The sequence below is a fragment of the Lissotriton vulgaris genome, chromosome 11 (assembly GCF_964263255.1).
Source record: "Lissotriton vulgaris chromosome 11, aLisVul1.2, whole genome shotgun sequence".
NCBI classification, from domain to species: Eukaryota; Metazoa; Chordata; class Amphibia; order Caudata; family Salamandridae; genus Lissotriton; species Lissotriton vulgaris.
Window position 1 is genome coordinate 1009542504 of NC_141699.1, and position 21169 is coordinate 1009563672.

General features: G+C 45.0%; 1 protein-coding gene across 1 annotated transcript in view; it reads left to right on the top strand.

Annotated features, from left to right (window-relative positions):
• LOC147683931 (transient receptor potential cation channel subfamily V member 6-like) overlaps positions 1-21169 on the top strand; it is a 176561-nt gene that overhangs the window by 51246 nt on the left and 104146 nt on the right. Inside the window, exon 6 of the mRNA XM_086944922.1 lies at positions 2105-2251. Within this exon, the coding sequence (XP_086801048.1) occupies positions 2105-2251 (147 nt within the window). The remainder of the gene's footprint in view (positions 1-2104; positions 2252-21169) is intronic.

The window sequence follows — 21169 nt, forward strand, 5'->3', positions numbered from 1 at the left end:
TACTTTTTTTAATGACCATGTCCAGTGAGATGGGGACCTGGAAAATTCATGGTGCATCCTTTTGAGAGATGGTTCTATAACATATTCATTTACATAGAGAAGTTGGAAAGTTCAGTGAAAAGCATGTGGATGGACCATGTTTTGAGGAGGATGCATTAATCCTTGGGCAAGGGTGGGTGTGGTGGAGGGGATATAGATTCTCAAAGTCTTCCTATTGGAGTGGTGAGCGGGGGGTGAGTGCTAATAAGCCATTGATACTTGAGTAGTATGATGACCTAAAACCCATAGAGTGTGTAATTGGTACTAAATTTAATGCTCATGACATTCAGAAGGCATAGATTGTTGCACCGTGAGTTGTTTTCTAATGATTCTACTCTATCCCGGAGCACAGCCTCTTCCTTCTTGAGTGTCAAAATATCAGCTTTAGCTGCTCCCAGGTCATCTTTAAGCTCCTCCACTGAACTTTCTAAAGCCACAGTCCTAGAGTTAAGAAGATCAAGTTTTTTCTCAAGAGACTCACAGAAGAGCCTGATCTCTCCCTGATATGTCTCTGAGACAGCAAACCCCTTTCTGATATCCAAGGACAAGGTAGAGAAGAGAGCCTCCAGAGATGCCACAGAGGGACCCTCCTTCTCAGAAACGGTCCCCACTTCTCTACTGCTACTGCTGCCACAACTACTACCATTGCCATTACCATTGCCACTGACCACTGTGCTTTCTGATGCAAGGTTTTCTCCTCTTGCGCACCCGCTGACTTCACTTGAGGTCATGATTGTACCTGCTACCAAGATCTCAGGGTTACTTAATAGTTCAAGTTGTTTAGCAGGTGTAGGTGTAGGTGTAGGGGTATATACTGTCTCAATCTCCTCCATAAATCCCAGGGAAGGCTGTTGTTCTATCTCAGACTGCTCAAAGTTTTTCCTAAGGGTCTCCCCCTGTTTTACCACGTCCAAAACCTGTGGATACATTTTGAAGTAGGACCTTAATGATGCGTTGACCTTTACTTTGGAGTCTAGGGAGTAACCCTTCTTTCTGCTAGATTTAGTACCCCTGACCTTATCTTTAGGCTCTATTTGCAAGGTTGTACCCCCCTTCCTGTGTGTAGGTAAGGCAGATTTACCCTCCAGGGCCGACTTGGTATTTTTATCAACGGGTTTCCCTTTAGTAGACCCTTGCTCTGCTGCTCCTCGTTTCCAGCCTCTATATGCAATTTCTATTGTTGTAGTTTTTACTCCCTTAACTTTAATGATTCCCAAAGCTGCACTAGGCTGTGTTGCGATGGTCTCAAGTAGCCAATCCCCCCCCCCCCCCGCCCACCAAAGTCTGCCCTGGATGACTCTGCGGTCTGAGGAGAAAAGGTAGGAAAAGCTTACCGACCTCTGCTACTTTGCTTGCTGACAGTTTTAAAATGTTATGTAAAAGAGGAGAATTTGAAAGTGGAAGCTAAAAGTTAAGTTGGTTTCATTAGCTTGATTCATGAGAGCAGCACTAGTACAACAAACAAAATATAGTATGGATGATGGGTGACCTCCATTGATGTACCAACAAAAAGAGAGGATGCATTAGGAGCAAAGAGGACACAGTGTTAAAGTCTAGAATACATAAAACAAATTTAGAAAAGCTGCACCCTTTCCATCACTATTACATAGTCAACTTTTCCTTATTTGTTTCTATATTTGTGAATTAAATAAAGACAAATAATAATTTGTGTATTTGTTTGATGTATATTGTTTGTGTATTTTTGAATTTGTTTCAGGTTCAAGTGGTAGAAATTGCTTAGGCCTGGCTTCCTAGTATAATGACTTTGCGGGGTTCCCTGGATTCTAGTAATGATTCAGTTAGGGTGCACAGAAGTCAAAAGATTAAGATTCGCTTGTGTGGTATATTGTGGCAGGAGCTTGTGTCATTGATTGATTGACTAGTGACTGTTTAGAGTGCAGTGTTGACCAAGGATGTTGTGTTTTTCTTTGTAGAAGTAAGATTTGAGGAGACACTGCTCAGTGCCGAGGTATGCTTTTCGTATGCACCAGGTAGAAGATATTCAACAGTCTTAGCAGGATGTTTTTGCAATAATTTAATCATGTGCAATTTCTTTTTTTCACAGATGTTTAATTACTTTGTGAAAAGGCAAAAGAAGGTCTACTGGAAAATGGGAACCATTTCCTATTGCATATATGACCTAACACACATTGACACCTTATCAGATCAGAATTCAGTGTTGGACATCATCACTTCTAGTAGAAAACCACAGGTAACTACTTCTTATATGGCCACTTCTGATACACAGGTTGAAGAAAATGTAAGAAGTGAGAACACTGGCATTGTTTGCTGTACGAAAGCTGGTTAGATAGAAATGTATAAATATTTCCATGCCATATGTTCAAAGTGCCAATCACATGATAACACTCTAGATCTGTTAGCATATATCCCTTGTCTTGATATAAAGATTTCACAAGTGTTTAAAAAGGACTACATTCAGAAGTATGACAGAGCGTAGGGAAAATTACTACCTCCAAAAGATGGGAATGCGTAATCTGAATATATATTTATATATATCCCACAGGAGTAAAGGTCCCACGAGACTAAGCGCTCTGATTGGCTGTCCGCAACATTAATGGAAATGTTGGCACAGTCATTACTGGACTTCCAGGTGTTAGTCACTTGTCCTGAAACTGAATGAAAAACAATACCCTACCCCAGGCCTTGTGTGAGGGACCCCCTTGCGGCCCAAACATTTTTTTATGTGTGTTTGCTGCAATCACAACGTAGTCCAGAGTATATTACTGCAAAAAAAAACACAAAATGGCAGGTGCCATATTTTTATTTTTTAAATGACCCCCAGGGTGGTCCATGTACTGGCTCCAAGGTGTGTCAGAATTTGGGGAGGCTGGCATGCATGTCTCCCCTCCCCGAGCAGATTACAGCACCAGGGACCCCATTCCCAAGGGTTGTTTCCTTTTTAATGGGGATGGGGGCACACAGCCTCCCTCACAGAGCCCCTTGGAACCCATTCCCCGTGGTTGTATTATTTTTAAAGGGGGCATGCGGCTACCTCTTCCCCAACTCTTTACATTCCTGGGGATCCCATCCCATGGGACCATTTCTTTTAAGGGGAGGTGGGCACGCGCCACCCCTCCCAGAGCCACCCCTGTGCTCTAATACATCAGGCCATATTTGCTTTTAATGGGGGACAATGAGCCCCCCTCCCGGTGTCAGTACCAGTCCCAGAGACCCAATCCCCAGGGACCTGATAGTGTACAGTGTCTGAGTGAGTCCACCCTTTGGACACTGTAGTTCCCTGACTTAGAGAGTGCGGGCATGGTAACTCAACTTTGCTCTCTCCTGGTGGGAGCAGTTACAAGATGTTGATCCCACGAAGGTGGGTGCCTGTTTCTGCCAGTACTAAATATAGCCTAGCAGGGCTACCAACAGGGGCCACGGGGTGTAGGGGGGGCCTTGGGACTTCCCCTGCAGACTCCACTGGCTACTGCATTGTGGGTGCCCTGGGTGGACACAGGGGCACTCACCAACACTTAAAATGTCCATCTCCCACAAGGGGAGCTGGCGGGGGCTACAGGGGCCTTGGGGCTCCAACCATGGCTTCCAATGACCCCTTCGTTGTGGGTGCCCCAGGCAGGCACCGGTGAACCCACCTTACTTAGAAATTGGCCAGATCCCACAAGGGGAGCCGGATGAGGCTGCATCAGCCCTGGAACACCCCCAAAGCCAACAGCTAAATATGGAGCTGTGAGTGCGCTAATTGAGCATCCACTTAAAAACAAGCATGCCGGCTCCTGCCGGCAGACACAATGTCTGACAGCATGGGAAGCGACTGGGGCTTCGGGGGCCCTGAAACACCCCTGGCAGCTCCCAACATATATTAAACATTCAAGTGTCCTGGGTGGGTACCTGGGAACCCACAACAATATTATAAAAACATTTATTATTCACTGCTCATTGAAGGCACTCCCCATAATGCCCTGTGAGTACTATTTCTATTTATTTTTTTAGCTTGGTGATGTTACTAGAAGGAGCAGGGTTGTCACCAAGCACTTTTTATGTTGTGGGGGGATGCAGGGAGTGCAGCAGCCTCCTAGCAATATTTTAAAAAAGCCAGTAAGTCTCCTGGTTCATTAAAACCATGACCCCAGGAGAACTTACCATATTTTTAAAAAACACTTTTAGCTGGACAGATAATAGACTGCAGGCATAAAATCGGATGCCACCTTAGGGAGTGAGATACTGCGGCTTGCATATGGCTGGGTCTAAACTGGAGTGGCATTGTGAGCTAAAGAACGATGGATTAAACCCAGATCTGTGATTGGGGGTGAGTGGTTAAAAAGTTTCAGCGCTCCATCCATCATATAATTGTGTTTACTATGTTCCCCTAAGTGGCCAAGGGTATGCCCAGACGTGGTTCCCTTGCTGGCTGTGCCAGTGGATTCAAGCTGATGGGGATGAAACCCTGAAACCGGTCCCAGGTTGCTTGTTTCCGGTCCAGGGAGGACATGGCCAGGCAATTCAGGCTGGACCATTCCCATGAGGAGCAGGGTCAAGACTGATTTGCATACAGCTGGGTCCAAACTGGGGTGGCACAGTGAGCTAAAGAATGATGGATTAAACCCAGATTTGTGATTGGGGGTGAGTAGTTGAAAAGTTTTAGCATTCCATCCTTCATCTTGTTGTGTTTACTATGTTTGCCCTAAGTGGCCAAGGATATGCCCAGACGTGGGTCCCTTGCTTGCTGTTCCACTGGATTCAATCTAGCCTGGCTGATGAGGGGTGAAACCCCGAAAACGGTCCCAGGATGCTTGGTTTCTGTCCAGGGAGGACCTGGTCAGGCAGTTCGAGCTGGATTGTTCCCATGAGGAGCAAGGTAAAGACTGATTTGCATATGGCTTGGTCCGAACTTTGGTGGCATAGTTAGCTAAATAACAATGGATTAAACCCATATCTGGGACAGGGGGTGAGTGGTTGAAAAGTTTCAGCACTCCGTTGATCATATTGTTGTGTTTACTATTTTTGCCCTAAATTGTCAAGGGTATGCCCAGACATGGGTTTCATTCCACTGAATGCAAGCTAGCCCGGCTGATGAGGGATGAAACTCCAAAACTGGTACCAGGGATGCTTGTTTCTTGTCCAGGGAGGACCTGGAATGGCAGTTCAGGCTGGATTATTCCCATGAGGAGCAGGGTCAAGCCTGATTTGCATATGGCTGGGTCTAAACTGGGTTGGCATAGTGAACTAAAGAACAATGGATTACGCCCAGATTTGTGACTGGGGGTGAGTAGTTAAAAAGTTTCAGCACTCCGTCCATCATCTTGTTGTGCTTGCTGTATATCTGGCAAGCTGAGGGCAGACAATGGAGGATACACTGGTCAATACTGATGTTAAGAACTATGCAAAGGGCTTGCTAAATCTGCAATAGGACAGCTGGTCAGCCCAGACAATATGGCTTTATTCTTGGATGCAACACTAGTTTGCATATTGATAACGCTTAAGCTATATTTGATTCAGTTTAAATTCTATACAAACTTGCAGTCATTATAATGCTGGATGCTGAAAAAGCCTTTGAATGGGTGTCTTGGCAATCTCTATGGCAGGTAATGAATAAGTTGGGTTCAGCAAAGGATATGTTGATAAAATTCAAGCACTATATGCACAGCCAACGGCCATGGCGGTAGCCATGGGAACAACTCTAGTAAGTCCCTATATCCTAGGACACCAAAGACCACATGCGTTTCCGCATGAATCCTAATATGGCTGGCGGTGTCTGATAGACATCGCCACCATATTAGAGCTTTTCCGCCGCGGGACCGCGGCGGAAAAGCGGCAGACGGTCTTCACGTCCGCAGATGACCCCCCTGCCATCCTAATCTGGGGGGGGGGTCTTTGCAATCACCGCAGCGGTAAATCCGCATCCCTCGGGCCGGCGGGGGTTTCCGCCGGCCCGGAGGATGCGGATTCACCGCAATCCTAATCGGCCCCTATATGCAGAAAAAACAGAAGTGCTGGTATTTGGACCACATCCGTTTATTTGGTCTACTACCTTGTGGCCGCCGTCCTATGGACACCTTCCAACCCATGTAGAAGCGGATAATAATTTGGGAGTCATCTTCGACAACACTTTGTCTTTTGATACACAGGTTAGTTGCACAGCTAGCACGTGCCTCCATATTATCAGAACTCTGAAAAAAATATTTCTGTTCATTCCGGAAGAACTGCACAAATCATTGGTCATGGCACTGGTATCATCATGCCTAGATTACTGTTTATCTGAACATTAATTAGGTGACACTTGACAAACTTCAGGTTACTCAGAATGCCGATGAGTGTCTTATCCTGGACATTCCTAAACCGCTCTCTGTGGCCCAGGGCTTACAGTCCCTTCACTGGCTCCAATCTGGAATACTTTATTTAGCCTTTCATATTTCAGGTAAGGACAACTTCCTCATCTTTCATGAGCATCTTAAAACTTGGTTCTTTTTGCCTTAGTTCTCAGCACTTTTTCTATCTTTAAGTACTCCTGTCAGTTTTCTAATGTTCTCTGAATGCTATCAATGTGACACCCTCAGGTACTGTTTGCGCTTTAGAAATCTTTTTTAAATTCCATTTCAGTGATATATGCAAGGATACGATTATTACATTATTTGATATCAGATATAGTACATTTAGTGCTAATGGGTTACATGTACAACAGTTTAAAAGAACCAATGTGTTGTATTACTAATAAATCTAAATGTCCCATATGTGACAATATAGATGCTGCTGAATTATGCATGTTTAAAGACTTTATGAATTGAAATAATTTTTGGAATTAGGTCAAGACTGGTATTTTGGATTTATTAGAACTAGAAATAGTTTTAACCACTAAGAGCTTATGCTTGGTACAGATGATGAAATACCATTAAGAATATATTTTTGTGTTTAATACTACTGCAATGATTGTGTATTGCATTAGTTCGGATTAATTCTAATCCATCAAGTGTAGAGAAGTGGTGGAATCTGTTAGATCACACAAGTGAACTTTAGACTGCATAACAGTGTTTTAAAGGAAATCATAGAAGAAAGTAATTTAATAGGAAATAGGGGGTTCTCACTTATTGTAACAAAAAGAAGTACAGCCATTGTTATTCAAATTAATTATCGAACCTCCATATATTTTGACTGCATTATTAAGTTTTGTTTACAGGTATGGAATTATTTTCTCTCCTATCTATGTATTCAAATATATGCCATTTTCCTTACTCCTCCTACTATGAAAAATAAAAAGGAGGGAATGCAAATGCCATTATCAATGGAAACACTAAGGGGGAGATTTACCAAATCTCCACTCAACGCATTGCAGCCTCCCGTAAGGCTGCGCTGCGCGCGACAGTGAGGGAGGGAGCAGGAGATCGCCATGTTGTCAAAGATAATTGCTCTCTCCTCCCCTTTGCCTGCGCCGGCGCTCATTACAGCCATAGTGCTAGGGTGTGTGTGTGAGTCTAGGATAGGTTTTGTACAGGAAGGGTACCCTTCCTGGACAAAATAATGTTCCTAGACATGACGGAAAGCTTTTCCCACTTTGTATGCATGCTGCACAGTGCAGCACAATTGCAAAGTTGGAAAAGGAAGGAGAAATTAAAGCATTTCTCCTTCCTTGCGCCTAGTTTAAACTGGTGCAGTTTTCACACGCTAAACCCAGTCTTCTGTATTTAGTATATTGGGTTTAGCGTGAGAAACCTTGGGTGGTTGCCTGGGAACGCCCATGCACCACCCTTAGTACGCCCCCACGGCGTAAAGTAATGTACTGCTTCACATTACTTTTACGTTATTTCCATTTTCCAAGTAGATTAGGAAAAAAGGATTTTGCGCTGTTGTGCGTCACTTTTGTGACGCAAACACAGCCCAAAATCTAGGTAAATCTCCTCCTAACGGGCTTGCTTTCATGCGGGATAACTGTAATATAAGTATTGCCTAGAGGGTGCCATCGCAAAGAGGAAGTAAAAGTCTTTGATCAGTAGATTGTTACATTCAATAACTTCCTTGTCTTTCATTCTTTCCAGTAAGTAACCTTGATTAAGTTACATAAGTTTACATTATTGTGGAAAAAGAAGTAGTATTTTGAAGTGCTGGGGGTCTTAAAAGAATCTATTCCAACCCTTAATTTGGAGAAAATATTTAGTATTGATAAAACGTAGCCCTCCCAATGAGTTAATAATGTATGTACCATATGTGAGGAGCTTCAACCATCAAATAAAGTTTATCTTTGATTTAGAGGTTTTCATATTAGATGCTTTTGTTTGTTGTTCTCGCAGAAGGGCGCCGAAAAAGCTTTTTAACCAAGTGGCCTGATTGTCCTATCATTTCAATTTACATAAATCAAAATGTTCAGCTTGACTGGAGACAACTGCAGAATAAATAATTTGCCCTTGTTCAAGGCACTGCTGACAATTTAAGAATTGGTGCCAAAACCAGACCTGTTTCAGATAAATGTCTTTCTCTCTTTAACATGCCCCTACTTGCTAATTTGTAATTTTATTGTTATGCACAGATCCAGATAATTATAAACTGGGACCTTTGTTTAGAATTGATTACTTTGCCTCTATTCATTGTGGCCTACGGGTTCAAAGCATCACTATAAGTGACATACAGCAAAAAGACTTTCTGCAACGTGATTGTGAAGCATCATGGGCAATTACATTTATAGACAGAATATTGCCACTCTCTCTCGATGTCCAGACAAGTCAACGCAGTCTCATCCTCCTGCTTCAACGTACTTCGCATTCTCAGAAAGATCTTCCGTTGGATCCCCCTCGAGACAAGAAAGACTGTCACCCACGCACTGGTCACGAGTCGACTGGACTATGGTGACACACTATACGCCGGAATCTCATCAAAATTACAGAAAAAACTCCAACGCATCCAAAACGCATCCAAAACGGATCAGCAAGACTCATATTAGACATCCCTCGCCAAGATCACATCACCGGACACCTAAAAGACCTCCACTGGCTTCCCGTCAACAAAAGAATTACATTCCGCCTTCTCACCCACGCACACAAGGCCCTCTACAATCTAGGACCCGAATGCCTCAACACTCGACTGTCCTTCTACAAGCCCACCAGACAACTAAGATCGTCCAATCAAGCCCTCGCCGCTGTCCCGCGCATCCGAAATTCTACCATGGGTGGCAGATCCTTCTCCTTCCTTGCTGCCAAGACCTGGAACTCACTCCCCACCCATCTCCGCCTTACTCAAAACCACATCTTCTTCAGAAAAGAACTTAAAACCTGGATATTCGACAAATAATGAACCCCTTACCCAAGCGCCTTGAGACCCTCTGGGTGAGCAGTGCGCTATACAAATACCTGAACTAAGACTAAGACCTACGAGACTCCTGAGGCGGAAGCCGGGAGAGATTGAGACAAAAACCTTTTTTAAAACGCTTGTGTGTGATACTCTGTATTATTTTTAAAACGATCACCTCATTGCACTTAGCAATTTCACGAACAGCGAGCTCTTCGCTGCAACGCTTGTCACTCCCACCGCCATTCTCGAGGGCGAGGCGCGACTAGAGACACGCCCACCTCAGGCGGACACGCCCCCTTGACCACACTATAAATAGTGCACGCAGCTGGAAAGCGCGACACTAAGACCTACGAGACTCCTGAGGCGGAAGCCGGGAGAGATTGAGACAAAAACCTTTTTTAAAACGCTTGTGTGTGATACTCTGTATTATTTTTAAAACGATCACCTCATTGCACTTAGCAATTTCACGAACAGCGAGCTCTTCGCTGCAACGCTTGTCACTCCCACCGCCATTCTCGAGGGCGAGGCGCGACTAGAGACACGCCCACCTCAGGCGGACACGCCCCCTTGACCACACTATAAATAGTGCGCGCAGCTGGAAAGCGCGACACTAAGACCTACGAGACTCCTGAGGCGGAAGCCGGGAGAGATTGAGACAAAAACCTTTTTTAAAACGCTTGTGTGTGATACTCTGTATTATTTTTAAAACGATCACCTCATTGCACTTAGCAATTTCACGAACAGCGAGCTCTTCGCTGCAACGCTTGTCACTCCCACCGCCATTCTCGAGGGCGAGGCGCGACTAGAGACATGCCTACCTCAGGCGGACACGCTCCCTTGACCACACTATAAATAGTGCGCGCAGCTGGAAAGCGCGACACTAAGACCTACGAGACTCCTGAGGCGGAAGCCGGGAGAGATTGAGACAAAAACCTTTTTTAAAATGCTTGTGTGTGATACTCTGTATTATTTTTAAAACGATCACCTCATTGCACTTAGCAATTTCACGAACAGCGAGCTCTTCGCTGCAACGCTTGTCACTCCCACCGCCATTCTCGAGGGCGAGGCGCGACTAGAGACACGCCCACCTCAGGCGGACACGCCCCCTTGACCACACTATAAATAGTGCGCGCAGCTGGAAAGCGCGACACTAAGACCTACGAGACTCCTGAGGCGGAAGCCGGGAGAGATTGAGACAAAAACCTTTTTTAAAACGCTTGTGTGTGATACTCTGTATTATTTTTAAAACAATCACCTCATTGCACTTAGCAATTTCACGAACAGCGAGCTCTTCGCTGCAACGCTTGTCACTCCCACCGCCATTCTCGAGGGCGAGGCGCGACTAGAGACACGCCCACCTCAGGCGGACACGCCCCCTTGACCACACTATAAATAGTGCGCGCAGCTGGAAAGCGCGACACTAAGACCTACGAGACTCCTGAGGCGGAAGCCGGGAGAGATTGAGACAAAAACCTTTTTTAAAACGCTTGTGTGTGATACTCTGTATTATTTTTAAAACGATCACCTCATTGCACTTAGCAATTTCACGAACAGCGAGCTCTTCGCTGCAACGCTTGTCACTCCCACCGCCATTCTCGAGGGCGAGGCGCGACTAGAGACACGCCCACCTCAGGCGGACACGCCCCCTTGACCACACTATAAATAGTGCGCGCAGCTGGAAAGCGCGACACTAAGACCTACGAGACTCCTGAGGCGGAAGCCGGGAGAGATTGAGACAAAAACCTTTTTTAAAATGCTTGTGTGTGATACTCTGTATTATTTTTAAAACGATCACCTCATTGCACTTAGCAATTTCACGAACAGCGAGCTCTTCGCTGCAACGCTTGTCACTCCCACCGCCATTCTCGAGGGCGAGGCGCGACTAGAGACACGCCCACCTCAGGCGGACACGCCCCCTTGACCACACTATAAATAGTGCGCGCAGCTGGAAAGCGCGACACTAAGACCTACGAGACTCCTGAGGCGGAAGCCGGGAGAGATTGAGACAAAAACCTTTTTTAAAACGCTTGTGTGTGATACTCTGTATTATTTTTAAAACGATCACCTCATTGCACTTAGCAATTTCACGAACAGCGAGCTCTTCGCTGCAACGCTTGTCACTCCCACCGCCATTCTCGAGGGCGAGGCGCGACTAGAGACATGCCTACCTCAGGCGGACACGCTCCCTTGACCACACTATAAATAGTGCGCGCAGCTGGAAAGCGCGACACTAAGACCTACGAGACTCCTGAGGCGGAAGCCGGGAGAGATTGAGACAAAAACCTTTTTTAAAATGCTTGTGTGTGATACTCTGTATTATTTTTAAAACGATCACCTCATTGCACTTAGCAATTTCACGAACAGCGAGCTCTTCGCTGCAACGCTTGTCACTCCCACCGCCATTCTCGAGGGCGAGGCGCGACTAGAGACACGCCCACCTCAGGCGGACACGCCCCCTTGACCACTCCTCCTCTGACTATAAATCATGTGCCTCGCTAGGAAGCGCAGCGGACGAGCGCAGCGGGCGCGACGATTGCGCGCCAAAGGCGCGCCTAAGGTAAGCCCGTCTGCGCCCGTCCGCGCCAGACCGAGCCCCGAGCCCAGACCCCAGGCTACTCACAACTGCCCTCGACTGACATATTCACTCGACACCCTGTACCAGCTCAGGGAACCAGTGACCTCCAGATGTAAGGAAACTATCAGGCCAGAAACCGACCCTTTGGGCTGCCCAAACTGCGAATACAGGTTATCCCCATCCCCCCAACCCGAACCGGCACATCTTGAAATGGCCCTGCTGAATTGTAGGTCACTTCCAAAGCACCAGACAGAAATCCACTTACTACTAGCAGAGCTTGGCTTAGACGCTCTGTTCTTAACAGAAACGTGGCTTTCTCCTAGCACAGATCCAGACATCAATCAAGCACTCCCCCCCGGTTACCTTATTAAATCTCTAAATAGACCGAAGGGTATTGGTGGAGGGAATGCGATCATCTACCGTGATAATCTTTCATGCCAACTTAAAGATAGCCCCATTCTGGATAGTGAAAACGTTCTGTTCTCCCTTCACCTGCCACCATCCACGACACTCTCTGGGGCCCTAATCTACCGCCCTCCGGGACAGGTAGGGGGTTTCATAGACTCACTCACAGACGCCATCTCCTCGCGGGCTTGTGTGACCCCTAATTTTACAATTCTTGGAGACTTAAATCTCCACTTCAACGATCAAAGCAACAAATCTGCAACTGACCTAAAAGCCGATCTGGCTTCCCTTAATCTTCACCTCCTTAACAAAGAACCCACCCATACGAAAGGTCGACTTCTGGACCCCATCTTTTCAAACCTCTCCACCCTTACTGTACAAACTCCTCTTCCCCTCCCCTGGTCAGACCACTTCCTGGTTCCTTTTAAACTTAAACTTCCAGACAAATTGCTTGATATTCCCCTCCCCCGAGCCCCCTCTCGTCCCTGGAAAAAACTGGACACAACCTCGTGGGATCAAGCACTGACGTCTACAACCCCCTTAGTAGACCCTAACCCCTCGTTAGCTGAAATCCAACTTCATAACTGGATAAAAGACTCCCTCGACTCAGTCTTACCTCTTAAAACTCTCCCATCCAGTAGGAAATCGTCCAAATTACCATGGTTCACAGAGGAACTTCGCGAATTAAGAAGAAAGGGAAAAAAGCTCGAACGCCGTTGGAGAAAAAACTGGAATACAAATGACAAAACCGACTATAGAACCCATATTAGAATGTACAAAAACGCATTAAAAACTGCACAGGCCAATTTCTTTGAGGAGAAAATAGCCTCAGCCGCTAACTCAGCGAGAGAGACCTATCGAATTGTGAAACTCCTCACCAAAATACAAGACCCTCCATCTCCACCTGATGTGGATGGTGCAAAATGCAATCAAATGGCAGAGTTCTTTTCGGCAAAAATTACCACAATTCTAACCTCCCTTCCAACCCCAGTGACTACCCAAGCACTCCCAAGCTCTTCCCCTCTCCAAGACACCCCGAGACTAACCTCTTTCTCCCAAATCTCCATCGAAACGTTTCTCAACATTTTACAGAAAGTCAAAAGTGGCTCCCCATCAGACCCAGCCCCTATTAGTAAATTGAAGCTAGTTGCTTCCACTATTGCTCCCCTATTTACTAAACTGATCAATGCCTCCTTTGAAAACGGTATAGTCCCGGAGAACTGGAAAAAAGCCACGGTCAAGGCCCTCATAAAGAAACCACACTTGGATCCCTCAGACCCTTCCAATTTCAGACCAATCTCGTTGCTTCCAGCTTTGAGTAAAATAGCCGAACGAGTAGCAAATCAGCAACTTTCGGATTTTTTAGAGACCAACCATCTTCTCCGCATGTCCCAGACAGGCTTTAGACCAGGACAGGGGACTGACACCGCTTTGTTAGCCGTTGTCGAGGAAGCCAGAGGCATACTGGACGCAGGAGGATCAGTGGCAGTGATCCTCCTCGACCTGAGTGCCGCCTTCGACACGGTGGACCATGCAACCCTTGTCCAGCGCCTTGGTCTAATGGGAGTGGCCGACTCCGCCCTGGCCTGGATATCATCCTTCCTCAAAAACAGGTCCTTCCAAGTAGCGGACGGGGACTCCGTCTCCTCTGCTCAGCCTCTTAGGTGTGGTGTGCCTCAGGGATCTTCCCTGAGCCCCACACTTTTTAATGCTTACATGGCTCCCCTTGAGGATGTTGTAAAGCCGTTTGGCATTAAATCAATAATGTATGCTGACGACACCCAGCTGATCGTCTCCCTTAACCAGGCTGACAACGCCCTGTCCAACCTGAGCAGCTGTCTAGAGGGGGTACATCAGTGGATGTGCGAATCAAGGCTGAAATTAAACGGGGAAAAATCGGAAATTCTCCTTTTAGGGACCCCCAACAAAATTCCCACCTCCCTCCCTTGGCCACCGTGCATGGGAACACCACCCATCCCCAAGTCGGAAGTCAAGAGCTTAGGGATTTGGCTTGATCAGGATCTGAGCTTCAAAATTCAAGCGAGAAAAACGGCGGGAACCTGCTTCGGCCTTATAAAGATGGCTCGGAAGATCTTACATCTACTGCCACTCCAGTCCAGGAAACTCCTGCTGCAGGGGCTCGTGAACTCCAGACTGGACTACGGAAACGTCCTGTATCTGGGAGCCCCAGCATCGGTGACCCATAGACTTCAATGCGCTCAGATCGCGGCGGCGAGAATCCTCACAGGAACTTCAACGAGGAACTCAGCTAAACCAGCTCTCAGAAGTCTGCACTGGCTGCCTGTGAAGGAGAGGGTCAATTTTAAGACCCTGTGCATCACCCACAGAATTCTGCACAATGAAGGCCCTCCCATTCTCAGGACACTGGTGACTCAACAACAGTCAAGTCGCCACCTGAGGTCCAACTCTCTTTCCCTCGCCAATATCCCCAGAATCAGGAAGGCCAGAACAGGCGGACGCCTGTTCTCCTATAATGCTCCTAGACTATGGAACGCCCTCCCCCTTTCCCTGAGGCAAGAACACAACTACCTCAGGTTTAGGAAACTCCTAAAAACTTTACTGTTCCCTTGAGTTCACGTCCTGACCCTTCCTTCCCTCAGTTCCGTAGTCTTTTAGCGCCGGGATGCCCCAGGGTAGCTGCGCGCTCAAGAAAACATAAAATCAAATCAAATCAAATCAAATCAACTTGAACTTGAACTAGATGTCTTGGCTTGACTTCATGTTGGGTTTAGAGGAATACATTTCAAGTTTGTTGACACCCCCTTGTACTGAAAAACTATAACACAGTGTCGAGAAATTCTATTGGATAGTAGTTATTGTGAAAGCCTCTGTGCTTTTTCATTGCTTGGAATGAACAGATGACTTTCTAAAAATGTAGGATTTATATAAATATGAGGTATGTAAGAAAAGAGAACAGTCCAAAGCACTATTGGTTTTAACAAATCATCAGAAAAACCTTCTGGTCAATGGATCCCAAGACATTTAAAAAAAACTATACTTTCATTAAAAGAAATTTCTAGGGCAAACAAAACAAGGGGTGATGCCATTAAACCTTTTGCTTTTTTGTACAAAGGTATATATAATTTCCAGATCCGTAACTCAATACAGACCCTAAAGTTGAATCCATACCTGCAGAGGAGTGGCACATACCTGAGAAGGATTGAGGTGGGTAGGGGAGCTACCTACATAGAAAAAATGTCAATCCTTTTGTTTTTTCCAATACCTCGGCTTTCCAAAGGTACCCCTCGAATGCTGGCGTAAACACAAGCCCCCAAGACACAGCCATTTTTATAATTGCACAAAATGAGAATGAAACACCCACTAAATCTAGGTCTCTACCCTAAACCTACCAAAGTCTTAGGACTTTATTGCACATAATGGATTCACAAGCAATGCCCATGTGGAGACAGGTGTCACATCTGAACAAAGCAGAAAAACGTGAGAGCCAGCTTTATGGATCTCCTAGAATATGTTGCCCTAGATGGAATAGCATTTATTTTCAAGGAAAGTGAGTTACCTGTTACTGAGCTTGAATTTATTGGGCTTGGTGAGGTTGGTGTATGAGGTAGTAAGATTAATGTTCATTTAGTTCTGATGTTCACCACTAACATCTGCTTTTGAACTTAATAGTGTCCATCAATGTACTTTATAGATCTTTATTCTCTACTGTTTGTCTATTTTCAAAACTACCTGTTGCAATCAAGTGGACTTGCAATTCTCCACAGTGCTTATGCTTTGGGGATATACAGATGATTTTAGAAATCCTATTCTCTTTCTATCCCATGAAAAAGTAAGGTTCATATGTCTCCATGCAGCATAGATAGATGTGAAAATGAAATGAACCTAACTGCAAAGGCACCAAGTGAGTGAAGAGAATGGGCCTGAACATCCCTAAGTGTTCATGAGAGGGGTGGTAGACTGACGATGCATTGTAACATGTTTTGTAAAAAAGCGGGTTCTAAAAGGCATCTCATGAAATATTATAAAAAAAATAATAAAGTAATGCTAATATGCAAACTCTAACCTACAACCGGAGTTGTTGGGTGCTGCTTCGGTCCTTCCTTCCTTTGTTTTCATCAATGGTTCCTTATTTCCTTCCTATTTCCTTGCCTCTTTCTTTTCCTTTTCCTTATTAGAGTTCAGCCTATGAGTGCATGAGCTGGAAAGGTGACGGGGATGGCTTTGAGTTGATGGGGCAGTTTTTTTGTTTTTTTTAGGGCCGGTTTTGCAGCGGTACTGCAATATCAGCCCCTGTAACAAAAGCAGCAGTTCTTCGCACTTGCAGCCCACAACCCCCCCCCCCAAGGACTGGTCGGTCAAATTTGACAGAGCTGCATAGTGTTCTCAGTCCTGCCCTGCGTCTAACTTCCGATACACTATGGTTTAAAAAAAAGGGCAGCGTCCATAGTTGGGAAGTCCAGACAAACGTCACTTTCGATGCTTGTTCTGGAGCATGGACCGAGCACATACTGAAATAAAAATAAATCGGGACCCGTCTACTGCTCTGCACATGATTGAAATAATATTTTTATTCCATCACACCCCCGGTGCCTACTTTTTCCTCTATAGCGCTTTTATTCTTGTTTATTGAATGTGTTAGTTGTGTCTGACCTGTTTCAGAGTGATCCTGAACTACAGAGAGATGAAACAAACTATTCATATTCACACAGCTTGGTCAAGTGGTGAGCCAGGATTATGAGTTTGGCTTTTAGTTCTAAATCCGTTGTTGCCACTTGAAAGCTTGGATGCAAGAAGCGTATTACACCACTTCCTCTAATCTTAGACAGCTGGCGCTTTTTGGAGGTACTTTTTCTTTTAGTTGTTACGCAGTTGTCATTGCCCATAGATTCATCCATCTTCCTTGCTTGCCCGCCCCCCACCCATGTTGTGCCCATTTACATCGAGCGTTGGATGTATTTTATTTGTTTTTTAATTAAAATGTATTTATTCATACATTTTATGACAAATTACTAAACCATCTTCAGTTCAGAAAGGCAATACATTGTATGATCCTTAAAAAAGGTAATATGCCAGAAATAGTCATACACATCACAATAAAGTTACAAAGGAGTAGTACAGATCAGCAAAGGTCTCTACAATGCCGAAATATCTCAAATCATCATATGGAAACCATATATAGTCAGACATGTTCAAGCAGTTTAAGCAATCAAAAGTATCTAATAGGAACTAATGATGCAGTATCAATTGCAGGAGTGGTATAGCAATAATCAGGATTTAACTTCAACAAATAGGGACGTAGGGGATCCCAAAAGTCAGGGGGTCGAGCAGCGTGTGGTAAAGTTGCAGCATATGTCTTTGACCAGTTCCCACATAACCACATATCTTTAAGCCAATCCTGACATTTTGGAGCATGTCTGCCACCCCACATCATGGCAACTCTATTTTTACCCAAAAGCAAACCTTTGGCAATATATTTATGGACCTTTTTAGGTACCTCCTTGACATAATCCAACAGACCATCATGTGTGCTAGTTGGAAAGTATTGTCAGTTATATCTAGTAGTGCTGCAATTTTCTGAGTCCAAAAAGGATCCACCACCAGGCAGAAAAATGCCAGGTGGAGGAAGACCGCCCCCAAGTACCACATCTCTTGCATTTAGTATCATCATTGTCGTAATAGCAGACAAGATCTACAGGCGAAAGGTATCTCTTAATAAGAATTTTGAATGAATTACATTGTATCTCCCATTAGCGGACTTACTTTGTTGACAGCAAAATTGCCATATGTCACCTGAGATGTAGTGACCCAAGCCACCCTTCAATGCTGTGAGAGCCCTGGAAGCCTCTTATAATCATACAATCCAGCACCACAACTTATAATCGTGTGAGAAGTTTAATTGGATGCGGGTTAAAGAGCAATATCCCCAAAACGGGCCACATTGGGGGCTCCTCGGTTAACCTAACCAAGAGCCAAAAAACTTCATGAGAGAGTTTATCATAGGTAAGAACATCTGGCAAGGTGGCGGGGTAGTCACCCAGGTATTCCCAGAATTTTTTTAACTAATGTGCTGTCAATAAATCACCCAAAGTTTTAATATGTTTCCTTTTAAGAGACTGCAGCAGTTCCAGGGCACAGTTAAGCTGAAAATAATAATATGGATATATGTAGCGAGTATGGTATTGGGACAATACATAAAATAAAAGACAATCTGTTCCAGGCTCAAACAGCACAACAGACAGTATGAACTTCCTGAGGTGATCTTGAGAACAGTACAAATGGGGAAGCTGGGAGAGGGTTGGGGGAAATCAGGGCTTGCTCAATATTAACTTGGGGGGGCTGGCTACTATTGTGGAACCAGTGGTGAATGAATAGCACCTTTGCCACCACATAGTACACCTCAAAGTGTGGGGCTACATACCTCCCCGTGTGATACGGTAGCTGCAATGTGTGCTACCCTATCTGTGGTTGGCGGCCCACCCATGCCAGCTAGATCATAAGAGAATGTAGTTGAGCAAAAAAGGCCTTGTTGAAAGGGATGGGAATATTTTGAAACAAATAAAGTAGCTTTCATCAGAGCCACCCTACCCGCCAGAGAGAGTGTCAGGGTTATCCATCAATCGACTTGGGGATGCAGGGTTCCCATATAGCATCCCTCGTTTTCCCAGATCACAGTGGGGAAGTTTGTGTGGTAGGAAATACCAAGATACCTATTTTGTGAAGTCTGTCTGTGCGACTGGCATGCTATGTCCGGTCTGGTAGCTGCTTTTGTCAGTGGGACCAAAACAGATTTAGCCTAATTAATTCGGAGGCCAGACCAGTAGGCAAATTCCACTATTTCCTCAATGATAGGAGTCAAGTTAACAGCAGAATTTTTAACCACCTGCATCGCATCATTGGCACACATGGATAATAGTTTATATAAGAATCACATATTCACCCCCCTGTCTACAGTGGACCTCATGCAGAGCAAACCCCATGGACCCTACGGTTAAGACGAAAAGAAGAGGCGGCAGGGGTCATCCCTGCTGTGTGCCTCAACCAATCATAAACGCTCAGATAGACCATCATTTGGCACAGCCTAGACAAGGGATCGGTACACAGGATCTGAACCCATTTTTTAAATGCCCCACCCTGTCCCAGTCTGGACAGTACCATAAATAGAAATGGTATCAAAAAAACAATAGGTATATCTAAGTTTAGCTGGTGTGTAAGGATAAAAAGACAGTGAACATTATCTGCTGTGGACCAGCCAGGAATAAAGCTAGACTAGTAAGGGCAAATCCATCTCGGAATCAATGTGAGTAGCCTGTTTGCCAATAGCTGGCACGGATTTTGCCATTGACATTGATAAGAGATAGTGGGCGGTGTGACTCGGATTTAGCCAGAGGCTTATCTGGATTGAGTAGTGTAAATATGACGGACTACCACATTGTCAAAGGCATCTGTTCTGTCTGAAAAGCCTCTTCGTAGACCTCTAGCCGTATGGGTGGCATCTCATCAGCATATGTCTTATAAAATTTGACAAGGAGACCGTCGCTTCCTGATGCTTTCCCGTTGTTCAGTTGTTTAATAACATATTTGATCTCTGCTTCAGTTGGTGGTTGACAGAGGAGCTCTTGTGTAACTTGATCCCACCACGCCAAGGTCAGTGTGTTTAAATAACCTGACATGTCCTCAGGGACCGCCAGCAATTGTGATGTGTACAATCACAGGAAGAAGGTTACAAATTCCCGTAATATATCCTCCTTACACCGATCAGATGTGTGGAATCTGTAAATATGTTTGGCGGCCCATTTGGGTTTAAGCAGCACAGCAAGAGTATGTGCCGGCCTGCCACCCTCCCCATACCGCGAAGCCTTGGAGTGTTTGCCCAGAAACTTCCCTTTCCTATCAGCCTGTTCTTGAAACTACAGCAGAAGTGAGCGTATGGAATTCAAGTGGCTATTGTCCTTAGTTTCATCAAATCTAAACTCATTGGCATGAAGGTCTTGTTCTAACTTAACAATTCTACCTCTTACTGATTTAAGAATACCATGCTCTTTAGCTATATATTCCCCCTGAATGACAACTTTCAGGGCTTTTCAGAAAGTCGCAACTGATTTTTCTGAATCTTTATTTGGTGTAATGTAATCCATTAGAGCAGCTCAAATCTATTCCTTAAATGCAGTACCCAGCAAGTTTTGGGTTTGGAGGCACCATAATGGCTGTCATGCCTATTTATGTGGCACAGCTGCATGCAATATCACCGGGGAATGGTCTGTCAAGGTTCTGGGTAGATGCTAGATACTCTTCATGCATCCCATTACGTCCCTATACCCCAACCAGAAGTAAAGCTATAAGGAGGTGTCATGAATAGAGGAGTGGATTGTGTATTTTCAATACACACCATGTAATGATTGCCAAAGGTTGATCACGATGAACTTCACCAAAGAATCAAGAAAAACTGCCCAAGCCTTGGTGAGGCATCTCTCATGGTGATCTGAACAATCTAAGTCTATATCCAGAACAAGACTGTGATTCCCCCCAAAATAATTGCACATGGATCAACCACCAAGCAGTGCTTGAGGACGGACTGAAAGAAATAGGGCTGTCCACATTGGGGCCACATGTATTTACTAAAGTGACATGTGTGTGATCAATTAGGTCCATCACCAAAATATATCATCCTTTGGAGTCAACAACGGAATTGAGGTGCAGAAAAGCTACTTGTTTTCTAATAATGATGGCAACTCCTCTAGATTAGAAGGAGTAAGAAGCAAAGTATTTGCAGAGGCCCCATGGGGCAAGTAATCTCTGTTCCTTTCCAGGCAGTAAATGTGTCTCCTTCAAAAAACATAACATCCACCTAATGGTGGTTGAGGTAAGCAAAAACCTGTTAACATATGCGAGGATTATTTAGATCTCAGACATTCC